The sequence below is a fragment of the Ciona intestinalis genome, chromosome 4 (assembly GCF_000224145.3).
Source record: "Ciona intestinalis chromosome 4, KH, whole genome shotgun sequence".
Taxonomy (NCBI): Eukaryota; Metazoa; Chordata; class Ascidiacea; order Phlebobranchia; family Cionidae; genus Ciona; species Ciona intestinalis.
The window spans coordinates 4,748,491-4,765,513 of NC_020169.2; the positions used below are offsets into that span (position 1 = coordinate 4,748,491).

Genomic DNA, 17,023 nt, shown 5'->3' on the forward strand with positions numbered 1-17,023 from the left:
ACTAGACACGACCAGACTCCAACACTACAAAAACTGATTGTTTTATTACAAGAATATTTTTTATTGAAAATTCGCTACTGTTCTAATGTGATACAGGCTTATACCTTATCTTTTGAGTTAAGTACAACACCAGCAGATGATGGTAGTCGAACAATATGATGATTTGAATCACGGAAAGGAAGCCAAACTCTTGCTGGAAGGTTTAGATTTAACAACTGAAGCTCAGCAACTAATCTGTATTGGGGAATTAACAAAATATAGGTAAGTAGGGGTTTATAAATATATGATACAATTTGGATTGTTTTAAATTGCATTTGTTATACTATTCTATGTGGAATGTTTTAATTTTACACCATGCAAAGATGTTTCACCTTTAATGGAAATTCATATTTTTATACATAGTTTTATAATATTTGTAATTTATAGGCTCATGATACAATTTGGATTGTTTTAAATTGTTAAATACACCATGTATTTCTCTTTAGCATAACAGAAATATAATATTTTTCTCAAAATTTTATAACTTTTTTACTGTACATTATTGAAAAAAGTGGCCTATATTGTACTTGCAAGGCAATATTTTTGTCTGAATTAAATAAGTTAAATGCATTAAATATCATGGTTTCGTCATCACTGTGCATACAAGCCACGTACACATAGCTACAATTACATCACCAACAATCAACAACAATGTATTTGAACAATGAGTTTAAACACACAATGGATGCTGTAATACCGGCAGTTTTAATAACTGATTGGTTTTACTATCAAGCATGTGCTTCTATTGCCTCATTGCTACAGTGTGTGTTACACTAACTACCACATTATATAGTTTGCTGCCAAGGATATATATTGATTAATTAGTTGCTATATACACTGCAACGCTACACCAACCAAGCATAAAATTTAGGCTTAAAATAACAATGCGTTCATATGTAATGTAGCATATAGGATATTTAACAATAACTAGACATCTAAAGCCGTTTAGCTGTATGTATTGAACTTGTTCTCTTATTTTGTGCAGTAGTAACTTTAATCCATTAATAAAATTTACATTCAATGAATGAATATAACTTACTTTATCTTCGCATGCCTGGAAAATGACAGTCGTTATAAAATGGGTGATCTGTTTCAAACACCTTATAACAAACTGTACCAAGGCACTGGACAAATTGCATACATGCTACATCAATATAAATAGATAAACCAAGTTCTCACCTGTGAGTTTTTGCATCTTTCGTTGGTTCGGTGGTTAACCTTTTACCGATATGCATGAGCGCTTTTATAAACTCTCGTTCTGGCCATAGTCTCCCAGCAGTGGTATCGTCAGCATTGGAATGAAACGCATGACCCGTAGATAAATCCCATTCGCTACCACACCTCCAACTTCTATTGTGGCTGTCACTCACATTTCCACCTGGACATTAAACAACTTCATCTTTAACCTGAACTTTATTTTACGTTATATACGGTCTTACTACAACCCAATAACTAACCATTATAGAACTTGATTTATCAAAATATTTAAATATGCAATTCAAGACCAAACTGGGACAATTTATTATTACCTGTAAGAACATCAGATTTTGATCTTTTATGAGTTTTCCTTGCATGTCTATTATAATGATCGTTTAGACTTGGGGATGCTTTGATTGAATAATGAGCTTTATCAAGTGCTCTCTGTGGTGTATTGGTTAGCTCTCCTGTTAAAATAAGATTGCGCAACTTCTGGGCCCTCGTTAAACGTTTTGAGTTTTTATTGAATGAAGAAGAATAGCCTCCGAGCAGCCATGCACAGTTTAACGAGAAATCGACACTTTCTTTGCATCTGATAAAAAAGATTTATAAAATATGTATATGCGGTTGCTGTCAGGCATATTATGAGTATTGAAAGATCATACGACAATCCTGTTTTTGCCTACCCAGTGTGTGTTGGAGTGTTAGTTTTGCCTTGGAAATGCATTATAAAGTACTCTGAGTTTTCAATCATTCTTTGTTTATTGTTATTGCTTAGTAGCAAGAATTGAAACATTCATAGTTTATCCTAAAAACAATGTAAACTCCATAAAACAGGAAAAGAATGTACAGGAATCTTATAAATCAATACAACATGGTCAAACTAATACAGAAGCCTACTATAAGTCAACAGGGATTATGAATCTATGATAATCTGTTTGATATTCGCATGATCTCAATACGAATGTGGTTAAACACACTTGACTATTGGTGTTTATTCATGACAATGTTTTATCTTATGTTGAAGTTGAACTCCTATGTTTATTGTGTTTGAGTCATTCACATTCTTAACTTGAATGGCCAGAATGCTTAGTAAAAAATAGTTGAAAATTCACTCAGAAATGGTCAAAATTTTGAGTTAAAAGCTTTTATTTTGTCACCTGTAAAGTATATATGGATGAATTGCTTCCCTCATGTCATGGTCCATGTGAATATACATAACAAGCAACTCTGGCAAGTAGAAATCAACTTCTTGGTTTGGAAACATGAACAGTTTGTTGCCCAAGTAAGCCATCACACCTGGCTCTTTTGAATGGAAGAGATATTGAAGAGCAATCGACATGTCAAATACCTGGGATTGACTTGATATTAACATCACATTGATTGTTTTTTTACTTGGGTGTATATATATTTTCAGTCATTAGTCTGTACCTTTATACATTGCAAGTTTCACCAGTTTTAACCAAAAAGTCCAAAACATAAAAGAATAAGAAGTTAAATTGATTTTCTGACGCAATGTATATTTATGGTGTATAGATTCCTAATGTAAATATATCATCCAAGATCTTGAGGTATCACATGGTACTTGAGTCAGTGTTGATACAAGCCTATGCAAATATACATGTCTTGACAAGTCGGAAAACATAGCAAACAATACAAAACCACTTTCTTACTTGTGATTCAAAAAGTCTTAATAACCAAGATTTGTGCATATTATTTGATTCTTCCTCATTTGTTGCTTTGATTTCTTTTTTAGCAACAAAATTCTCAACAGGTTGTTTGTTCTTTTTTGTATTTGAAACCGGCGTGGTTGCTGTGTCTGTGCCAACACTGCCAGGGAAGGGTGAGGTAGATTTGGGGGAAAGGGAACTTGAATTCGACGAACTTTTTGTCCGATCTTTTTTCTTATTTCGCGACGAAAACAAATCAAGCGTTAAGTTCAATTTACGAGGATCAAGTTTCCTCAAAGCTCTACCAGGAGCGCTGGAAGACTTTTCCACAATTACAACTTCATGATCCTCAATTGTGATCGTTCCTGCATCGATCCCTGCATCTGGATGCGAGTTACATTCCTCACAATTGTTTGAATCAGAACACGTGTAATGTGATTTATGAGGGCGAGGGGTGGGAGCTTCTTCTTCGCTTACAAACGCCTCATTAGTTAGACCGTCCATGGCATCCTCTTCTTTAGTAAAAGTCGTATCCAAACCCAGATTCAGTACAGTCTCCCGCCTCAATATGATTGGTCAATTCACATTCCGGTTGCTTTGTGATGGGCTCCACACTGCCATCTGCTGACAGACTCGTATACGTCATTGATGTTTTCAGCATCTTGGCATCTCCTCATGCAGATTTTATATAAAAATTAAACATCTAATAAACTAAACCATTATGAACAAATCTAAAGAATAAAAAAAGGTATTAGTTGTATGAAAAATCAGAAAGACATGATTGCTTAAACAAAACATAATAGAAATTGACTTTCTCCAACTATTCAAGACTACCATCTTTAGTTCAACTCCCTTGGTCATATTCTCGACCATTATGACATCATCAACCACATGATTTGAATATTTTTGACGCGTCACATTAGTCTTCAATCATTTTTATTGCTCAAAAAAGCTTGATTCATGACCAATGTTTTCTCTGTGCAACAAAAATATTTAATCCCAACATTTTCTGAATCTTCTTCTGGTTTTCGGAAGATGGAAGACTCTTCCTCCTCACTTGTGGAGGGTTCTTCATCTTTATCAACTTTAAAGAGCACGCAAGTTCCCGAAGCCTTTTCTCGCTTTCCCACAAATACAAAACGATCCAGTTGAAAAACTGGTTCTTCCGAATCTAAGAGTCCTATAACCTTAACTCGAGAACTGTCACAAGTTTTTAGGAAATCCTCACTGATTAAGCCAAGCAGGTTAAGAACAACATATTCATCATCAACCAGCTCCCATTCTTGTGGGTCAAGGTCTTCTTCCGTGTTTATATCCTCACTCATTTCAGCGGTTTGGTCTAGAGTTGACTCTTCTTCATTGGAAGAACTGACATCCATTCTGATCTAGGTTTTAAAACTAAATATATAATGTAAAGTTAGCTTAGGTTATATTACATTGACTATATATGAGATATACAAGTTATTATTTATATCATTGTACCATCTATTAGTTATTTATGAAAATAAAGAACATTTGAACCAAACATAATTTACTGTGTTGTTAAATATAAATGATTTAGAGAAATATTGCAATATTTTAAACTAAAAAACAATGGGAAAACTGACAACATTTTAACAATATTAGGGGGAAATTTTACACTATTAGATAAAACATTTCAACTACAGCAATAATTTATACATGTTAAATGATAAGGTTTATTTAACTTACCAAATGTGTGACCACAAGAGTTCACAAAAAAATATACACTACACTCTTTTGCAAGATTGATTATCCCCGATATTTGATTGACAGGGGGAGTTCAACTATTTCTGTGACAACTGTGGCTTGGCATTGTTTAATCACGTCGCGGGGTAGCACAAATCAGCAGGGCATATATGGGCCCTGTTTCCAATCGTAAATATAAGCACCGTGTTGGAGCAATTACCTTGAATGACCATGTCCAACGACTCACGACGACCGAATTAGCAGAATCGAGCTTCGAACATTGTACTCCCTCGTTACAGGGCAGGCGCTTTAACCACTTTGCCAGTACGCCGCTCACGACCCTGGCTCACAGTTCTGCACCTGTATCCATATCAATTTCGAAAGCAGAAAAGTTGTAATTCAAAAAGTTTTATTTTTTTGTTCAGAAAAGTATTTAAAATGTTTTTCTTTACGTTTCCGTACAGCATTTATGCCACTCACGTTTGTGTGAATTGCTATTCTCTCTATATGCACAATCAATCAATACATTTAGTTTATGTAATATAAATTAGTTTAATTGCTTGACAATGAGCGAAAAATATCATTTTACACACGACTTTGTGCATTTGTGATTGCAATATCAGGTCTCTATCTAAATCGCCCAGTGTTTCCAAATTTTGATTTATCATCATGTCGTTTTCTCTCTCCTAGTATTACTTTTGTTTCGCGCTTTGAAAGAAGTTTGTTTGAAAAAGAGGTAAATTTACTTGCTGTGGTTTTTGTTTTCTTATCTAAATGTATCTGTTTTCATATCAATTTAGTCTTGCTCATAGTTAAAATTTAAATATGAACTGGACAAACAACTTAAACTGGATATTTCTATCTGTTCTTGTTGCTGTGAGAGCTCACCAACTATTTCTGCCCAACATTGTGACCAAACAAGACCCTCCTCCAGACAACTTGGTTGATCATTCACTGAAGTACAAAGTGGACACTGCTAAACTTACAATTGTAAAGGAAGGTAAAGGTAAAGAAGTTGCTGTTGATATTCAATTTCTCTCTGATAAATGTCATAGTTGCTCTTACTATACTGCTGCCACAATATCCGAAAAAACAGTTAACAAAACCATTTTAGTGGACACAAAGTGGGAAAGCCATGTTAAATTGGTCGCACACACAGGAACTAATTGTACCGTAACATATCCATTTCATTACAAAGAATATGGAAGCTATGTGGTTAATTTTACTATTGACGATAAGTGTTCTTACAAAGGCCCTGAAGTTGTGAAGAAACCTATTAATAGTTTTCTTCCAATTCTCGTAGCGTTTGTTATTTTACTCAGCCTAGCTATGCTTTACACGATTGCTGATTTCTGGTATCGTAAATATGGCAGCACTGCGCTACCCCATGAAACACAAATTCATGAAGATCTTGGCAACACTGAACCAAATTCAGTTCAAGAAGCAAATCCGACTCCACTAGTTCGTGAAAAAAGTGAACGTATCAAATCGATTGATACTTTTCGCGGTTTATGTTTAGTGGTTATGGTGTTTGTGAATTTCAGAGGTGGTGACTATTGGTTTTTTCATCATTCTCCATGGCATGGGTTGACAGTTGCTGATCTTGTATTTCCTTGGTTTATGTTTATAATGGGAGTTAATATTACATTGTCCATTAACAGTCTTATCACCAAAAATGTGCCAAATTCGAAAATTGCGTACAAACTCATCCGACGTACAGTTCTATTGTTTGGACTTGGAATGTTTGTAGTTAACCACAGCACTTCTTGGGCAGCATTTCGAGTACCTGGAGTTCTACAGAGGTTTGCTATCGCATATTTCTTACCCTTTGTTTTACAATGGGCATTCCATCTTACCCCAATTGAAATCGAGACCAGAGCAAAAACAAATGAAGGAGAATTGAAATGGTGGCACTGGTGCAAAGATGTTGTACCGTATTGGTTGCAATGGCTTATTGTATTGGCTATGGAAGCTCTTTGGTTGTTTCTGACTTTCCTTTTACCCATTCCTGGATGCCCTACTGGTTACTTGGGTCCAGGGGGTTTAGATAATGATGGGAAATATATCAATGAAACTTGTGTGGGGGGAGCTGCTGGCTATATTGATAGGGTTATATTTGGAGAAGCTCATATATATGGTCATCCTACATGTAAAAATGTCTACTACCCAACGTATACATCTGATCAAAGAGTTCCATATGATCCTGAAGGCTTATTGGGTTCAATTAATAGCTGTATTATTGTAATACTTGGATGTCAAGCTGGGAAGATATTCCTTTACTATAAACATCCATTAGATCGGGCTATGAGATGGATTCTATGGTGTTTTTTCCTTGGAGTTATCTCAATTATTCTGTGCAAGGCTTCTGCAAATGGGGGGTGGATACCTGTCAACAAAAATCTCTGGACCACCACATTTGTAACTACCTTAGCATGCATGGCTTTCTTTATAATTCCTGTCATTTATTACTTGGTGGATGTAAAAAAAGTCTGGACTGGAAGACCTCTAGATTTTGTTGGTATGAACAGCATCCTTGTGTATGTTGGTCATGAGGTTTTCTCTGATTACCTGCCTTTTACATGGGGACCTGGGTCATACAATTCACATGCTGAAGTACTTGCTCAGAATATCATAGGTGTCAGTATATGGGTTCTTATAGCATATTACTGCTACAGGATTAAGTTCTTCGTAAAAATTTAAATTTTGCTGTCAATAGTACAATATGTGTGTAAATCAAAGTGCAATAATAATGTTAAGAGACCGTTGCTTAATTGTATATTTGTTATGTTTTTTTACTGATTTGCAAAATTCAATGCAGTGTGTAAAATATGTAGCATTAGTAGTTTTTAAATTGAACAAATTTGTATTAACATTTTGTAAGGTATCAAAGAAGAAATTTCATATAACTACCACTTTTTATGTACCTCATTTATACCCTTAAATTGTATAATATATTTGTTGTATAATTACATATAAATTGTATAATTACCTGTAAATTTTTAATATTTTGGTGCTGTTTGTCAATTGATAAATAATAGTGTTGCCTAAATATTTAAATATATCTATTATATTAACATTTTCATTTATCATATGATGTTATTTTGTAATACATTTTGATTCTTCACCTACAGCATAGATAAGTAATTCGCAAATTTCTAAAACTAAAAATGGCTGCTGGTATGAAAGAAGCTGTAACTGTTTACCAAAGTTTGAAGAAAGAATTTTACAGAAAGAATGCAAACCTGAATGTTTGTGCTCAGCATCTGTGTAAACTGAAGATTGCATTGACTGGTTTATCTTTTCTGCCATCCACACAAACCACTCCTACTCTTCAAGAGTTTGTATTGGCAAGAGATGTCTTGGAAATTGGAGCCCAGATGAGCATTATGAAAAGAGATATTCCAGCTTTTGAAAGATACATGTCTCAGCTCAAGTGTTATTACTTGGATTACACAGAAGATGTTCCAGAATCTGCTTATAAACAAGAACTTTTGGGTCTCAACCTTCTGTGTTTGCTTGCACAAAACAGGGTAGCAGAGTTCCACACGGAACTTGAGAGGTTATCCACAAATGATATTCTTAATAATGTCTACATCCGTCACCCGATAGCTATTGAGCAATATTTGATGGAGGGTAACTACAATAAGTTGTTTCTGGCAAAGGGAAATGTCCCTGCTGAAAGCTATAATTATTTCATTGATATTTTGCTGGGAACTATCAGGGATGAGATAGCGACTTGTATAGAAAAGTCATACCCTCGAATCTCCTATACCGAAGCAAGAAGAATGTTATATTTTGAGTCCGAAAATGAGCTTGATCAATATTCAAAGAACAGAGACTGGGAATTAGGAGCAGGAAAGTATTTCTGCTTCAATATTACAAAACAGAATGAAGAAACAGATCTAGTGGCAACAGCAGAGCTTGCACAACAAGTTATTAAATATGCCAAGGAATTAGAGATGATCATATAATAAAACAACTCTGAAACTTTTTAGTAGACCAATTTCAAACTGTGCTATTAAATGTTAAATTTGAAACACAAATTTTCAATGTGCTTGCTTGTAAATAATAACAACTGTTTCATAAATTGCTTTGACTGTATGCTGCAAATTTCAAAGTTCCGATACAAACTGAGGTATTTAATGTTCAACAATTAATTTGTTACCTCACATGTTATATAAACAAAATCTACATTGCGTCAATATTACCATAACCATACATATACAATATTTGTTTTACATTTGAACAGTTTACAACAACACATGTGCATAGTATTTATGTGTAGATTTCTTTTCATACAAAGTTTGATATGTGTTAAACCTCTTTATTTGTTGAATCAGGTTTAACAAAAACTAATTCATCTGTATAGAGTAAAATTTATAAGCGTAATTATCAAACCACATTTTATAAAGCAGAATTTTTTAAAAGTATAAACTAAGGATACATAAACAGTTACATAGACAATATATATTGAAATTTTCACCAATTTTGCTTTCCCCCCAATTTAGATGTTTATAATTAAATATGGCTGACAATGGGGCAGATGAGGGTGAGAGGGGGGTGGGAAGGGAAAACCCCCCACCCCAGGTACCCCAGGAAAACCACAATGCCGATAACACAGTAAGGGTGGCTGTGGGGGTTGTCCCCAACCCCAGGGTGGTAGGGGCAGTAGCAGGAGTTCCAAATCGAGGTAAAGTTTTTGTTCATATGAATTTATTCCTAAACAAAATTTATTAGTCTTTTTTTAACAAATTTATTTTAAATATATAAATTTGTTTGTAAACTGTACCTAGTCTATCAATTCTGTTTTGTGTTTTGTATGAATTTGTCCTCTAATATTTCAATTTTATGTGGGTGATCTATTGATGTTCTTGTCCCATAAAATGTTTGCCAAAATTTGTCATATTACCCCAACACCCAGGAATCCAGGATGCTTATGCATGTCGTTCATGGGACCAGACTCTTTGACAAATATGATCTACACATATAAACAGATTAAGTCAGCACCTGTTATTTTTCTGTAATATTATTTTTTTGTTTTTGTTCCAGCTTTGAATCCCCAACCTGTTGTAATACGGATGGCTAACCATGGAGTGAATGCAGTTGCCCCCCTTGAACAGGCAGTTCCTCCTTTAAATGTAGCTGACCTTCATCCTGTTGTTGGTGCACAGCCCTTGTATAACTGGCAAGCAACAAAAGGAACGTTAAAAGATCGTTTTCGATTTCTCTTCAATAACCAGCTTCGTTCCGATGTTTTATTCGTGGTTGGACGTGGTGTTTCGTCACAAAGAATTCCCGCTCACAGAGTAAGAAATAGTTTCTATTTATATGGGTGAGGTTCTCTAGGAAATAAAATACTAACAGAAAGCACAAAAATAAAACCTTTAGAACCTAGAATTTAGGCCAGATTTTCAGAATTTATGCCCGATTTGTATAACTTTGTATATATAGAATTAATTTGCTTGAAAATAAAGTTTAGGGCATAGATATTCATTCATAAATAATGTAGATATGTATGCCAATATAAATTCTTATACACCACAAACACATCTAATATTCATACATCTTGTGCCCTACTGCTTACATAATTTTTTTGACAAATTATTTTTTAAAAGACAGTATTTTCCAAGATACGCTTCTAATTTTGCGTATAATTCGTTAAAATTAGACTAGCGTACTATCATAATCTGCAACCTTAATAAATGAATTTGTTTACAGTTTGTCCTGTCAGTTGGGAGTGCTGTATTTGATGCCATGTTTAACAGCATACTTGCCACACAGTCTAATGAAGTTGAACTGCCAGATGTTGAACCCGCTGCTTTCCTTACTTTGCTACGATTCTTATACACAGATGAAGTGAATATTGGACCAGAGACTGTGATGACAACATTGTAAGTTTTGTAATGACTTGAATAATGTTTGAAAGCGCAGGTATAAATGTAGGAGACAGTGTTAGATATAGCTTATTTGACATAACATTTGAAATTGAAATTATAAAATAGGTGTGTTGGTTAAAATTTGCATACCTAGTTACTATCTTGAATTCACATTATATCTACTAAAAAGTTTTGCTTTATGCAAAAAAAAACAATTTAAAATCCAGGGAAAGCAGGTATAGGTAAAAAAACATATATTGATAAAACAAATCTAATGTATTGGTTCAATGTTTGATATTAAATACAATGCAGAAAATAGTAGGCCTGCCCATCCTGCTACCCCAGGTTTAGTGCCTAGGCTATGATTATGCTGAAAGTTCAGGTCCCTAATCGTTTTTTTGTTAAAAAATTAAAAACCTTAGCAATTATATTCCAATATCCTACATCATTGCTTACCACAGATACACTGCTAAGAAATATGCAGTTCCCGCCCTTGAGGGTCATTGTGTGGATTTCCTGAAGAAAAATTTGAGTTCGGATAACGCCTTCATGCTTTTATCACAAGCTCGATTATTTGACGAACCACAACTTGCTACTTTGTGTTTGGATTGCATTGACCAGAACACTAGAGAAGCATTAGCTGCCGATGGTAAGTTAAAATGACATAAAGTAAATTCTGTCTAAGTGAGAAAAACGGTATTAGTTTTCTGTTTCTCTCATTTAAAGTGAAAACACAGTTGCAGTTCTTGTACTTGCTCAGGGACAAGCATGACAGTATATAACTTTAGTATAAAGCTTTAAATTTGGTATCCTATTGGTACTACTTGGATGGCCTAAACACCGTCTTTGGTGCCAACTATTTTGTACATGTCTGGTAGATATTTAGAAATAAAACTTCTTAACTAAATTACACTTATTTTTTACATGCAGCAACAGTTATAGGTTAACCAAATCCTTTTACCTCCGCCAGGCTTCACAGATATTGATCATAGCACATTAGTTAGTGTGTTGGAACGAGATACACTTGGTTTGCGGGAAAAAGTCATCTTTTCTGCCATGGAACGGTATGATGTGTGGTGTTTGGTGTATATTTAGGTTTATTGCCCTTTCTAATATATGTTACATCCGTGCATTACTCTTACCTTATTGTAAAGGCAGAAATATAGTCTTGTGCAATGCTAGAGAGAATGACATAAACACAAGTCAAATATAAAGATGTTATTGCACAGAAATGTTTATTGATATCTACCTTTTTTGAAGTTTTTTGAATTTATTTTTAGAAAATTAGCACAAACAAACTGATTTACCCAAATACATTTAGTTGGGCCGAGGCCGAGTGCTCTCGTCAAGAGCTGGAACCAACGAAAGATAATTGCCGTAAAGTCCTTGGTGAGGTTATTTACCTTGTGAGGTTTCCTCTCATGAACGTGGAGGAGTTCGCACAAGGTCCTGCTCAATCAGGGATCCTCAGTGATCGAGAGATCGTAGATTTGTTTCTCTATTTTACACTCAACCCAAAACCAAGGGTGAGATTGTTGTTGTTTTAAAGATAATTTTGGATGGTTTTGGGTGCTAGCTGCATGTGAGGAGTATTCAACATAAGTTGGTATTTAAATTTGGCTATCAAACAAAAAAAATGTTTTGGATAGAAATATGAAAAAAAAAATCCTTTACACTTTGCTTGGCATACCTTTTGGTGAGAACTACATATAACAGTTTGGTTTTTAATCTAAAAAATTTAAATTTAAAAAGGCACAACATAGACATTCTCAATTATGCCTATTAAATACTTTTTATGTAAGTTTGTCGGTTTATAAAACTTTTGGTTTCAGGTTCGGTTTTCTGACAGACCACGCTGCACTTTATCAGGGAAAGAACAAAGTGTCTGCAGGTTCAGAGATGTTGCAGAAAGGTATGAGGTGTGGGTGTGGTGATGTGAGGACAAGGTGTATAGGTTATATGTTTGAGGTGTCTGGACTGACAACTTGTGTATTTATGTTTAAATATAAAATTCACCTCATTTGACGTTATTATAAAACTTGACATATGAATATTGATATAGATGGGGATACTCCGGCACAAGTGATCGCATCAGGTTCACTGTCAGTCGCAAGATTTATATTGTGGGGTTTGGTTTGTATGGTGCTGTTATGGGGCCTGCTGACTTCCAAGCAAATATACAGGTACTTGAAAAGCATGTCAAACACGTTTTAAAAGAATGAAAGTACCTAGTTTTGGTCAATTTTTAACTTTCTAAATATTTAAGTGGAAGTTTTTGGCCTGTAAAAACATTTTTTAGTGATTACAATGTTTTAAAAGGCTGTAAGTGGCTAACTTTTAACTTTTCACTCTTGACCACAATTTTTCGAAAAAAAATTTTTTAAAAGTTAAGGTTTAAACCAAGTCTAATTTTCCAGGTAATATCTGTTGACAATGGGATTGTCCTCGGACAAAATGACACAGGGTTCAGTTGTGATGGAACGGACAAAACATTTAGAGTTATGTTCAAACAACCAATTGAAATCAAAGCAAACCAAAGTTATGTGGCGTGTGCAACACTCAATGTGAGTTGTGTTTAATTTATATTTTGTACTAATAATTCCCAGGTACAAGTATAAACCATATATTCAATAACTAACACATGTTTACTTTTTTTAAATTTATTTTTAAAACAAAATTCATACACTGATGAAAGATTACATTATAACATTGCAATGGCTTTAATAATGACAAACTAAGTCTACAAATTAAAATTATAATAATTCCTAATTATCTGGAAACCAAAATATAAAGACATGATGTGATAAAAACTTTCAAATTAAGATTTTTTCACTTTTTTAAAGTTTTTATTTCTAAACTTTTTTATTTTGTTCGATACATTTTCGATACTTAGGCTTCTCAGCAATCCACTCAGCTACCATATAGAATACTTGGCCAACTACACATGCAGTCATACATAAGATAACCATATGTACGGGGTATAAACTTGCACTTAACCCAAATGCAAGTGCAGATCCAAGTGGGTTCCATACATTAAACAAAGCCATTCCTGCTTTTTTTGTTGTTGTAAAGAACTTATCATACAAACTGCCAAGCTGGCTTAAAAAGATGGATGTACAAATACCAAATCCAACTGCAAGGGCAAAGTACAGCCATAGCTCACTGTAGGGGTCGTTAGATGGTACCCACACCAGCGTCACAATAAAAAGACCAATTTCAAAGATGGCGGTTGCAAGGAATATCTTGAGGTGTGAAATGTATTTAGGAAGCTTCCCATATACATAGCAGCTTAGAATCATAGTACCACCATAGGTAGCTGTAGCATAAGACATGTACTTGATATCTGGAGAAAGGGGTAAAAGGTAAATGAGAGGAAAAATTAATCCAAAAGTTTGTAGCGGTTATTACATTTTAACTAAGCAGATTAGTTTCAAGGAGAGTATATACGACTTAGTGGAGAAATTGTTGTTAAATATATATTTATGCACACTTTTGGTATTCTTTGTAGATATTCTACTTAATTGTTTTAAATTCCTTTAAGTTCAAACAAATGCATTAAGAACAGAACAGTGATATGCATTATAGCTTTAGTAGCTTCGGTTATATTTGAACCTCTTACCTAACCCACAAGCAATCCACGATGCTGTGAAGATGCCGCGGAAGAAACCTTGCATGATCCCATAATGCATCGTCATTGGTATCAGTAGTGCAGCTGCAGGATCAGTAAAGAGGAGTTTGAAGGTTGACTTTATCAACTCAAACACAGATTCTTCTTCTTCCTCCTCTGCAGTGGATGCTCTCTCCTCTTCTTTAAGTCCATTCATCTCAATCCTTTCTTCAGATTTTAAAGATTCTGACCCCGTAATCTCATCCAAGCAGAGGCAGAGGCAAGCAGCAAGTATGTTGAAGCATAGATAGCAGGAGAGAAGGACATACATCACCACATCGCTTACTTTCTTCGCTTTTGGGGCTTCATTAAACTTATAATACAACCCACAAACAACTTCATCATTTTCACCAACTGTTGTAACATCAGTTGTGTTGTAATTACCCACACCAAGTGCTGTGGTGTTCATACCTTCTACTACCAACACTTCAGCCTCAGGACTACCCATTGCCTCGATTAGAAACGACATGAAAAGTGTCCCAACCAACATAGACATGCTCATCACTGCACTAAACCTTCCAAAAAAAGCAGCAGTGACTTCGTTTACTTTCTTTCCTTGTTCAGCTGCGTGTTTCTGGCCAACTTTAGCAATGTAGAATAAAGCTGTGGACCAGAGGACTCCTGCTCCTATGCCAAGAAGCATTGCTGCTGGTATAAGCGTGTACCATTGTGGATAGAAGTTGGCTGTATTTTAGAGATGTAGAAAGTTAGAATATATCAGTTTGTAGTAACACTGTGTGGACCATAGACTTAAAGAAACAACAAATGTAATCAGTGTTACTTTAGCCTCAAAAGTTTTAAAAATACTAGACAAACTAAAGAAAAAAAGTACAGTATGCCAATATACATTGGATAAATTAAGCAGAAATGTTGCCAATAATAAAAAAATTATGCAAAAGTAGAACATGCCAATATATAAAGTACCTCAAGGAAAATAACTCGCACAGAAGAGAATTTCAATACATCATGCTTACCTAAGGTATACGAAGCATATGCAGCAATACTAATAGCCAGAGACTTTCGGCATTCAAGTTTCCCAATCAACAGTGGAGGGAGCAAGAGAGATGAAATAACAAACGATCCGTACAAGAAACATAACGCTGTTGTGCCAATACCTCTGTTCAAACTACTCTGCATACCTATGTTGATGTATAAGATCAGTTTTGTATTAAGAATCGTGATTTTATTCATCTATCACTATATTTCGCAAGAGGACCCTTTTTGTTTTCAAAATTTATAGGTAATAGCAACAGGGGTAAGAATAAAAAATGATTTGGTTTAAACATTTTTAAACTCTATAGTTATTTAAGCTTTAAAAGAGAGATATATCCCAAACCATTTTTTATGTTAATTTAAGTTACACCACAAACTACAAAACTACATTTTATTTCTTCACATATCTCTTTGTGATTTAAATTTTAAAAAACATAACTGTACCAACATAAATTAGGATAAATTTAACTTATTACATAACAAGCAACAAATATGCTCTTTAAAAAACCAAGCACTTTAGATTACAACCAACACACTTAACTCACTTTCAAGTGACATATATGCAGCAAAGTTGCTAAAAAAAGCCAATGAAATAACATTCACATTTCTTGAGCATCTGCATTTTGCCATTTTTCCAATCTCCTTTAAACTGTAAACCTGATTCTGTCCTCTAATCCACCAACGAGTTGTTAAATGTGGTTCATTTTCTTTCCTGTGTAACTTGTTTATTCGTGTATTAAGTCCAGTTAAGTGCTTGCTTAACTCTTTTTTCTTAAAACTTTTAGTATTTAGACAGAGTGTTATCTCAGCATTCAGAAATTGTTTGTTATGCTGTAACTTTTTACTGATGTCGTCAAATTTTGTGGCACAGAAGCTTTGTTCAAAAGTTTACAACTCTTGACTTACCCGTCCTACAACTGGTTTAAAGTTTTACTTCTAAAGGCCCATAACTCTTTGTTGATGCCGATATACATAACCATTGTAACCTTGCACACAAAATAAAACGTGAAATAACACATTTTATAGCAGCGTTATAAACTAAACTATGTACAGGCACAAGAATTTCTTTTATCACACTAACTCTCTACATTTCACATTGTGGAAAACCTTATAGGAAAGCATAATGTAATTCCCTTTCCTCCTCTTAAAATTTTTAAATATTTGCTTTGAAATTTAACCTTTCAAAGTAGACTTAGCATTAACCAATGGGTATTCTGGATGTTCGTATAACATTACTCTAGATTTGTCTAATTAATCCATGTTGGTTACATATGTTCACTGTGTCATCATTCTGTCACCATTCTATACAATGATATTTCCTGTGTATATAAACTAAGTAAATTCTAATTGTGTGTAGCTGTGTGTACCGTTTTATATTCATGTGTTTGTATGCAACAAATGAACATAGCATAATAATACACCCTGTGCTGTTGTTATAACATGGTTGTCTTTGTAATAATACACCATATGCTAACTGGTAACTGCAGTTATAACATAGTTGTCTTCTTATCCCCAGACAAGTGATATATTTTACACCTAACGCTCACTGCAGAGTTATAAGTGTCTTCTATAATCTGTTTTTTTTACAGGGTCATGACAGCTTTTATGGTACAAGGGGTCATAGAAGAGTTATAAAGGACAATCCAAGTGATGGACAAACTGTATTCATCTTCACATTTGCTCCTGGCAATAATAATGGGACCTCTGTTGAGGATGGTCAGATACCTGAGCTTATATATTACACATGACAGTCTGGTCAGTCATTTCTCAATGGTTGACACTGTTTTAAATACACCTTCCATGAAGATGATCCTCTTGCCATGATGTTGGTTAATGTACGGGTAGTATTTCCTCTTTTGTGTGTTTCCAGGTGT

General features: G+C 34.5%; 6 protein-coding genes across 11 annotated transcripts in view; 3 read left to right on the top strand and 3 right to left on the bottom strand.

Moving 5' to 3' along the window:
- The window catches only part of LOC100177020 (phosphatidylinositol 4-kinase beta-like), an 8,775-nt gene extending 4,969 nt beyond the window's left edge, over positions 1 to 3,806 (bottom strand). The window contains exons 1-5 of one of the 2 annotated variants that reach the window (XM_018811509.2): positions 2,910 to 3,806; positions 2,397 to 2,587; positions 1,569 to 1,828; positions 1,219 to 1,417; positions 131 to 234 (exon numbers count right to left, since the gene is read on the bottom strand). In XM_018811509.2, the coding sequence (XP_018667054.1) occupies positions 131 to 234; positions 1,219 to 1,417; positions 1,569 to 1,828; positions 2,397 to 2,587; positions 2,910 to 3,410 (1,255 nt within the window). In that variant the 5' untranslated portion in view covers positions 3,411 to 3,806. Of the gene's footprint in view, positions 1 to 104; positions 235 to 1,218; positions 1,418 to 1,568; positions 1,829 to 2,396; positions 2,588 to 2,909 lie in introns of both variants that reach the window. The other variant, XM_002119520.5, reaches the window with a different exon arrangement.
- LOC100187256 (general transcription factor 3C polypeptide 6-like) lies at positions 3,638 to 4,954 on the bottom strand. 4 transcript variants are annotated; one of them, XM_026834375.1, is made up of 2 exons: positions 4,834 to 4,954; positions 3,638 to 4,304 (listed from the first exon to the last, which is right to left on the bottom strand). In XM_026834375.1, the coding sequence occupies exon 2, from the start codon at positions 4,283 to 4,285 to the stop codon at positions 3,833 to 3,835; it is 453 nt and encodes a 150-aa protein (XP_026690176.1). In that variant the 5' UTR covers positions 4,286 to 4,304; positions 4,834 to 4,954; the 3' UTR covers positions 3,638 to 3,832. The 4 variants fall into 4 exon arrangements, with proteins under 4 accessions (XP_026690176.1, XP_002119769.1, XP_018667070.1 ...); XM_002119733.4 differs by lacking the exon at positions 4,834 to 4,954 and adding an exon at positions 4,617 to 4,710; XM_018811525.2 differs by lacking the exon at positions 4,834 to 4,954 and adding an exon at positions 4,617 to 4,687 and having other exon boundaries at positions 3,638 to 4,291.
- A 448-nt stretch (positions 4,955 to 5,402) lies between these two features.
- LOC100185618 (heparan-alpha-glucosaminide N-acetyltransferase-like) lies at positions 5,403 to 7,739 on the top strand. Its single transcript, XM_002120142.5, has one exon. It carries the CDS (start codon positions 5,439 to 5,441, stop codon positions 7,311 to 7,313), a length of 1,875 nt encoding a protein of 624 aa, XP_002120178.1. The 5' UTR covers positions 5,403 to 5,438; the 3' UTR covers positions 7,314 to 7,739.
- Positions 7,740 to 7,748: 9 nt separating this feature from the next.
- On the top strand, positions 7,749 to 9,120 carry LOC100182491 (26S proteasome non-ATPase regulatory subunit 8). Its single transcript, XM_002119954.4, has one exon. The coding sequence runs from the start codon at positions 7,781 to 7,783 to the stop codon at positions 8,582 to 8,584; it is 804 nt and encodes a 267-aa protein (XP_002119990.1). The 5' UTR covers positions 7,749 to 7,780; the 3' UTR covers positions 8,585 to 9,120.
- Positions 9,121 to 9,122: 2 nt separating this feature from the next.
- Positions 9,123 to 16,959, top strand: LOC100184864 (BTB/POZ domain-containing protein 1-like). Its single transcript, XM_002120016.3, has 10 exons — positions 9,123 to 9,303; positions 9,663 to 9,919; positions 10,332 to 10,504; positions 10,951 to 11,138; positions 11,460 to 11,553; positions 11,811 to 12,015; positions 12,322 to 12,401; positions 12,552 to 12,672; positions 12,907 to 13,053; positions 16,739 to 16,959. Exons 1-10 carry the CDS (start codon positions 9,138 to 9,140, stop codon positions 16,895 to 16,897), a joined length of 1,590 nt encoding a protein of 529 aa, XP_002120052.1. The 5' UTR covers positions 9,123 to 9,137; the 3' UTR covers positions 16,898 to 16,959.
- LOC108949435 (protein unc-93 homolog A-like) lies at positions 13,134 to 16,717 on the bottom strand. Of its 2 annotated transcripts, XM_026834368.1 has the most exons (5): positions 16,056 to 16,717; positions 15,695 to 15,861; positions 15,131 to 15,295; positions 14,109 to 14,840; positions 13,134 to 13,832 (listed from the first exon to the last, which is right to left on the bottom strand). In XM_026834368.1, the coding sequence occupies exons 2-5, from the start codon at positions 15,777 to 15,779 to the stop codon at positions 13,342 to 13,344; spliced, it is 1,473 nt and encodes a 490-aa protein (XP_026690169.1). In that variant the 5' UTR covers positions 15,780 to 15,861; positions 16,056 to 16,717; the 3' UTR covers positions 13,134 to 13,341. The 2 variants fall into 2 exon arrangements, with proteins under 2 accessions (XP_026690169.1, XP_018667059.1); XM_018811514.2 differs by lacking the exon at positions 16,056 to 16,717 and having other exon boundaries at positions 15,695 to 15,926.
- Positions 16,960 to 17,023: the final 64 nt, after the last annotated feature.

What these genes read in the sequence shown, in the direction of transcription:
- LOC100187256 (XM_026834375.1), bottom strand. Translation starts at nt 4,285, where the DNA reads ATGGATGTCAGTTCTTCCAATGAAGAAGAGTCAACTCTAGACCAAACC.
- LOC100185618 (XM_002120142.5), top strand. Translation starts at nt 5,439, where the DNA reads ATGAACTGGACAAACAACTTAAACTGGATATTTCTATCTGTTCTTGTT.
- LOC100182491 (XM_002119954.4), top strand. Translation starts at nt 7,781, where the DNA reads ATGGCTGCTGGTATGAAAGAAGCTGTAACTGTTTACCAAAGTTTGAAG.
- LOC100184864 (XM_002120016.3), top strand. Translation starts at nt 9,138, where the DNA reads ATGGCTGACAATGGGGCAGATGAGGGTGAGAGGGGGGTGGGAAGGGAA. An exon ending in AGAAGCATTAGCTGCCGATG is followed by an intron (nt 11,139 to 11,459) that starts GTAAGTTAAAAT and finishes TACCTCCGCCAG; the next exon opens with GCTTCACAGATATTGATCAT. An exon ending in TTCAGAGATGTTGCAGAAAG is followed by an intron (nt 12,402 to 12,551) that starts GTATGAGGTGTG and finishes ATATTGATATAG; the next exon opens with ATGGGGATACTCCGGCACAA.
- LOC108949435 (XM_026834368.1), bottom strand. Translation starts at nt 15,779, where the DNA reads ATGGCAAAATGCAGATGCTCAAGAAATGTGAATGTTATTTCATTGGCT. An exon ending in TGCATATATGTCACTTGAAA is followed by an intron (nt 15,296 to 15,694) that starts GTGAGTTAAGTG and finishes ACATCAACATAG; the next exon opens with GTATGCAGAGTAGTTTGAAC. An exon ending in GTGGATTGCTTGTGGGTTAG is followed by an intron (nt 13,833 to 14,108) that starts GTAAGAGGTTCA and finishes CCCTTTCTCCAG; the next exon opens with ATATCAAGTACATGTCTTAT.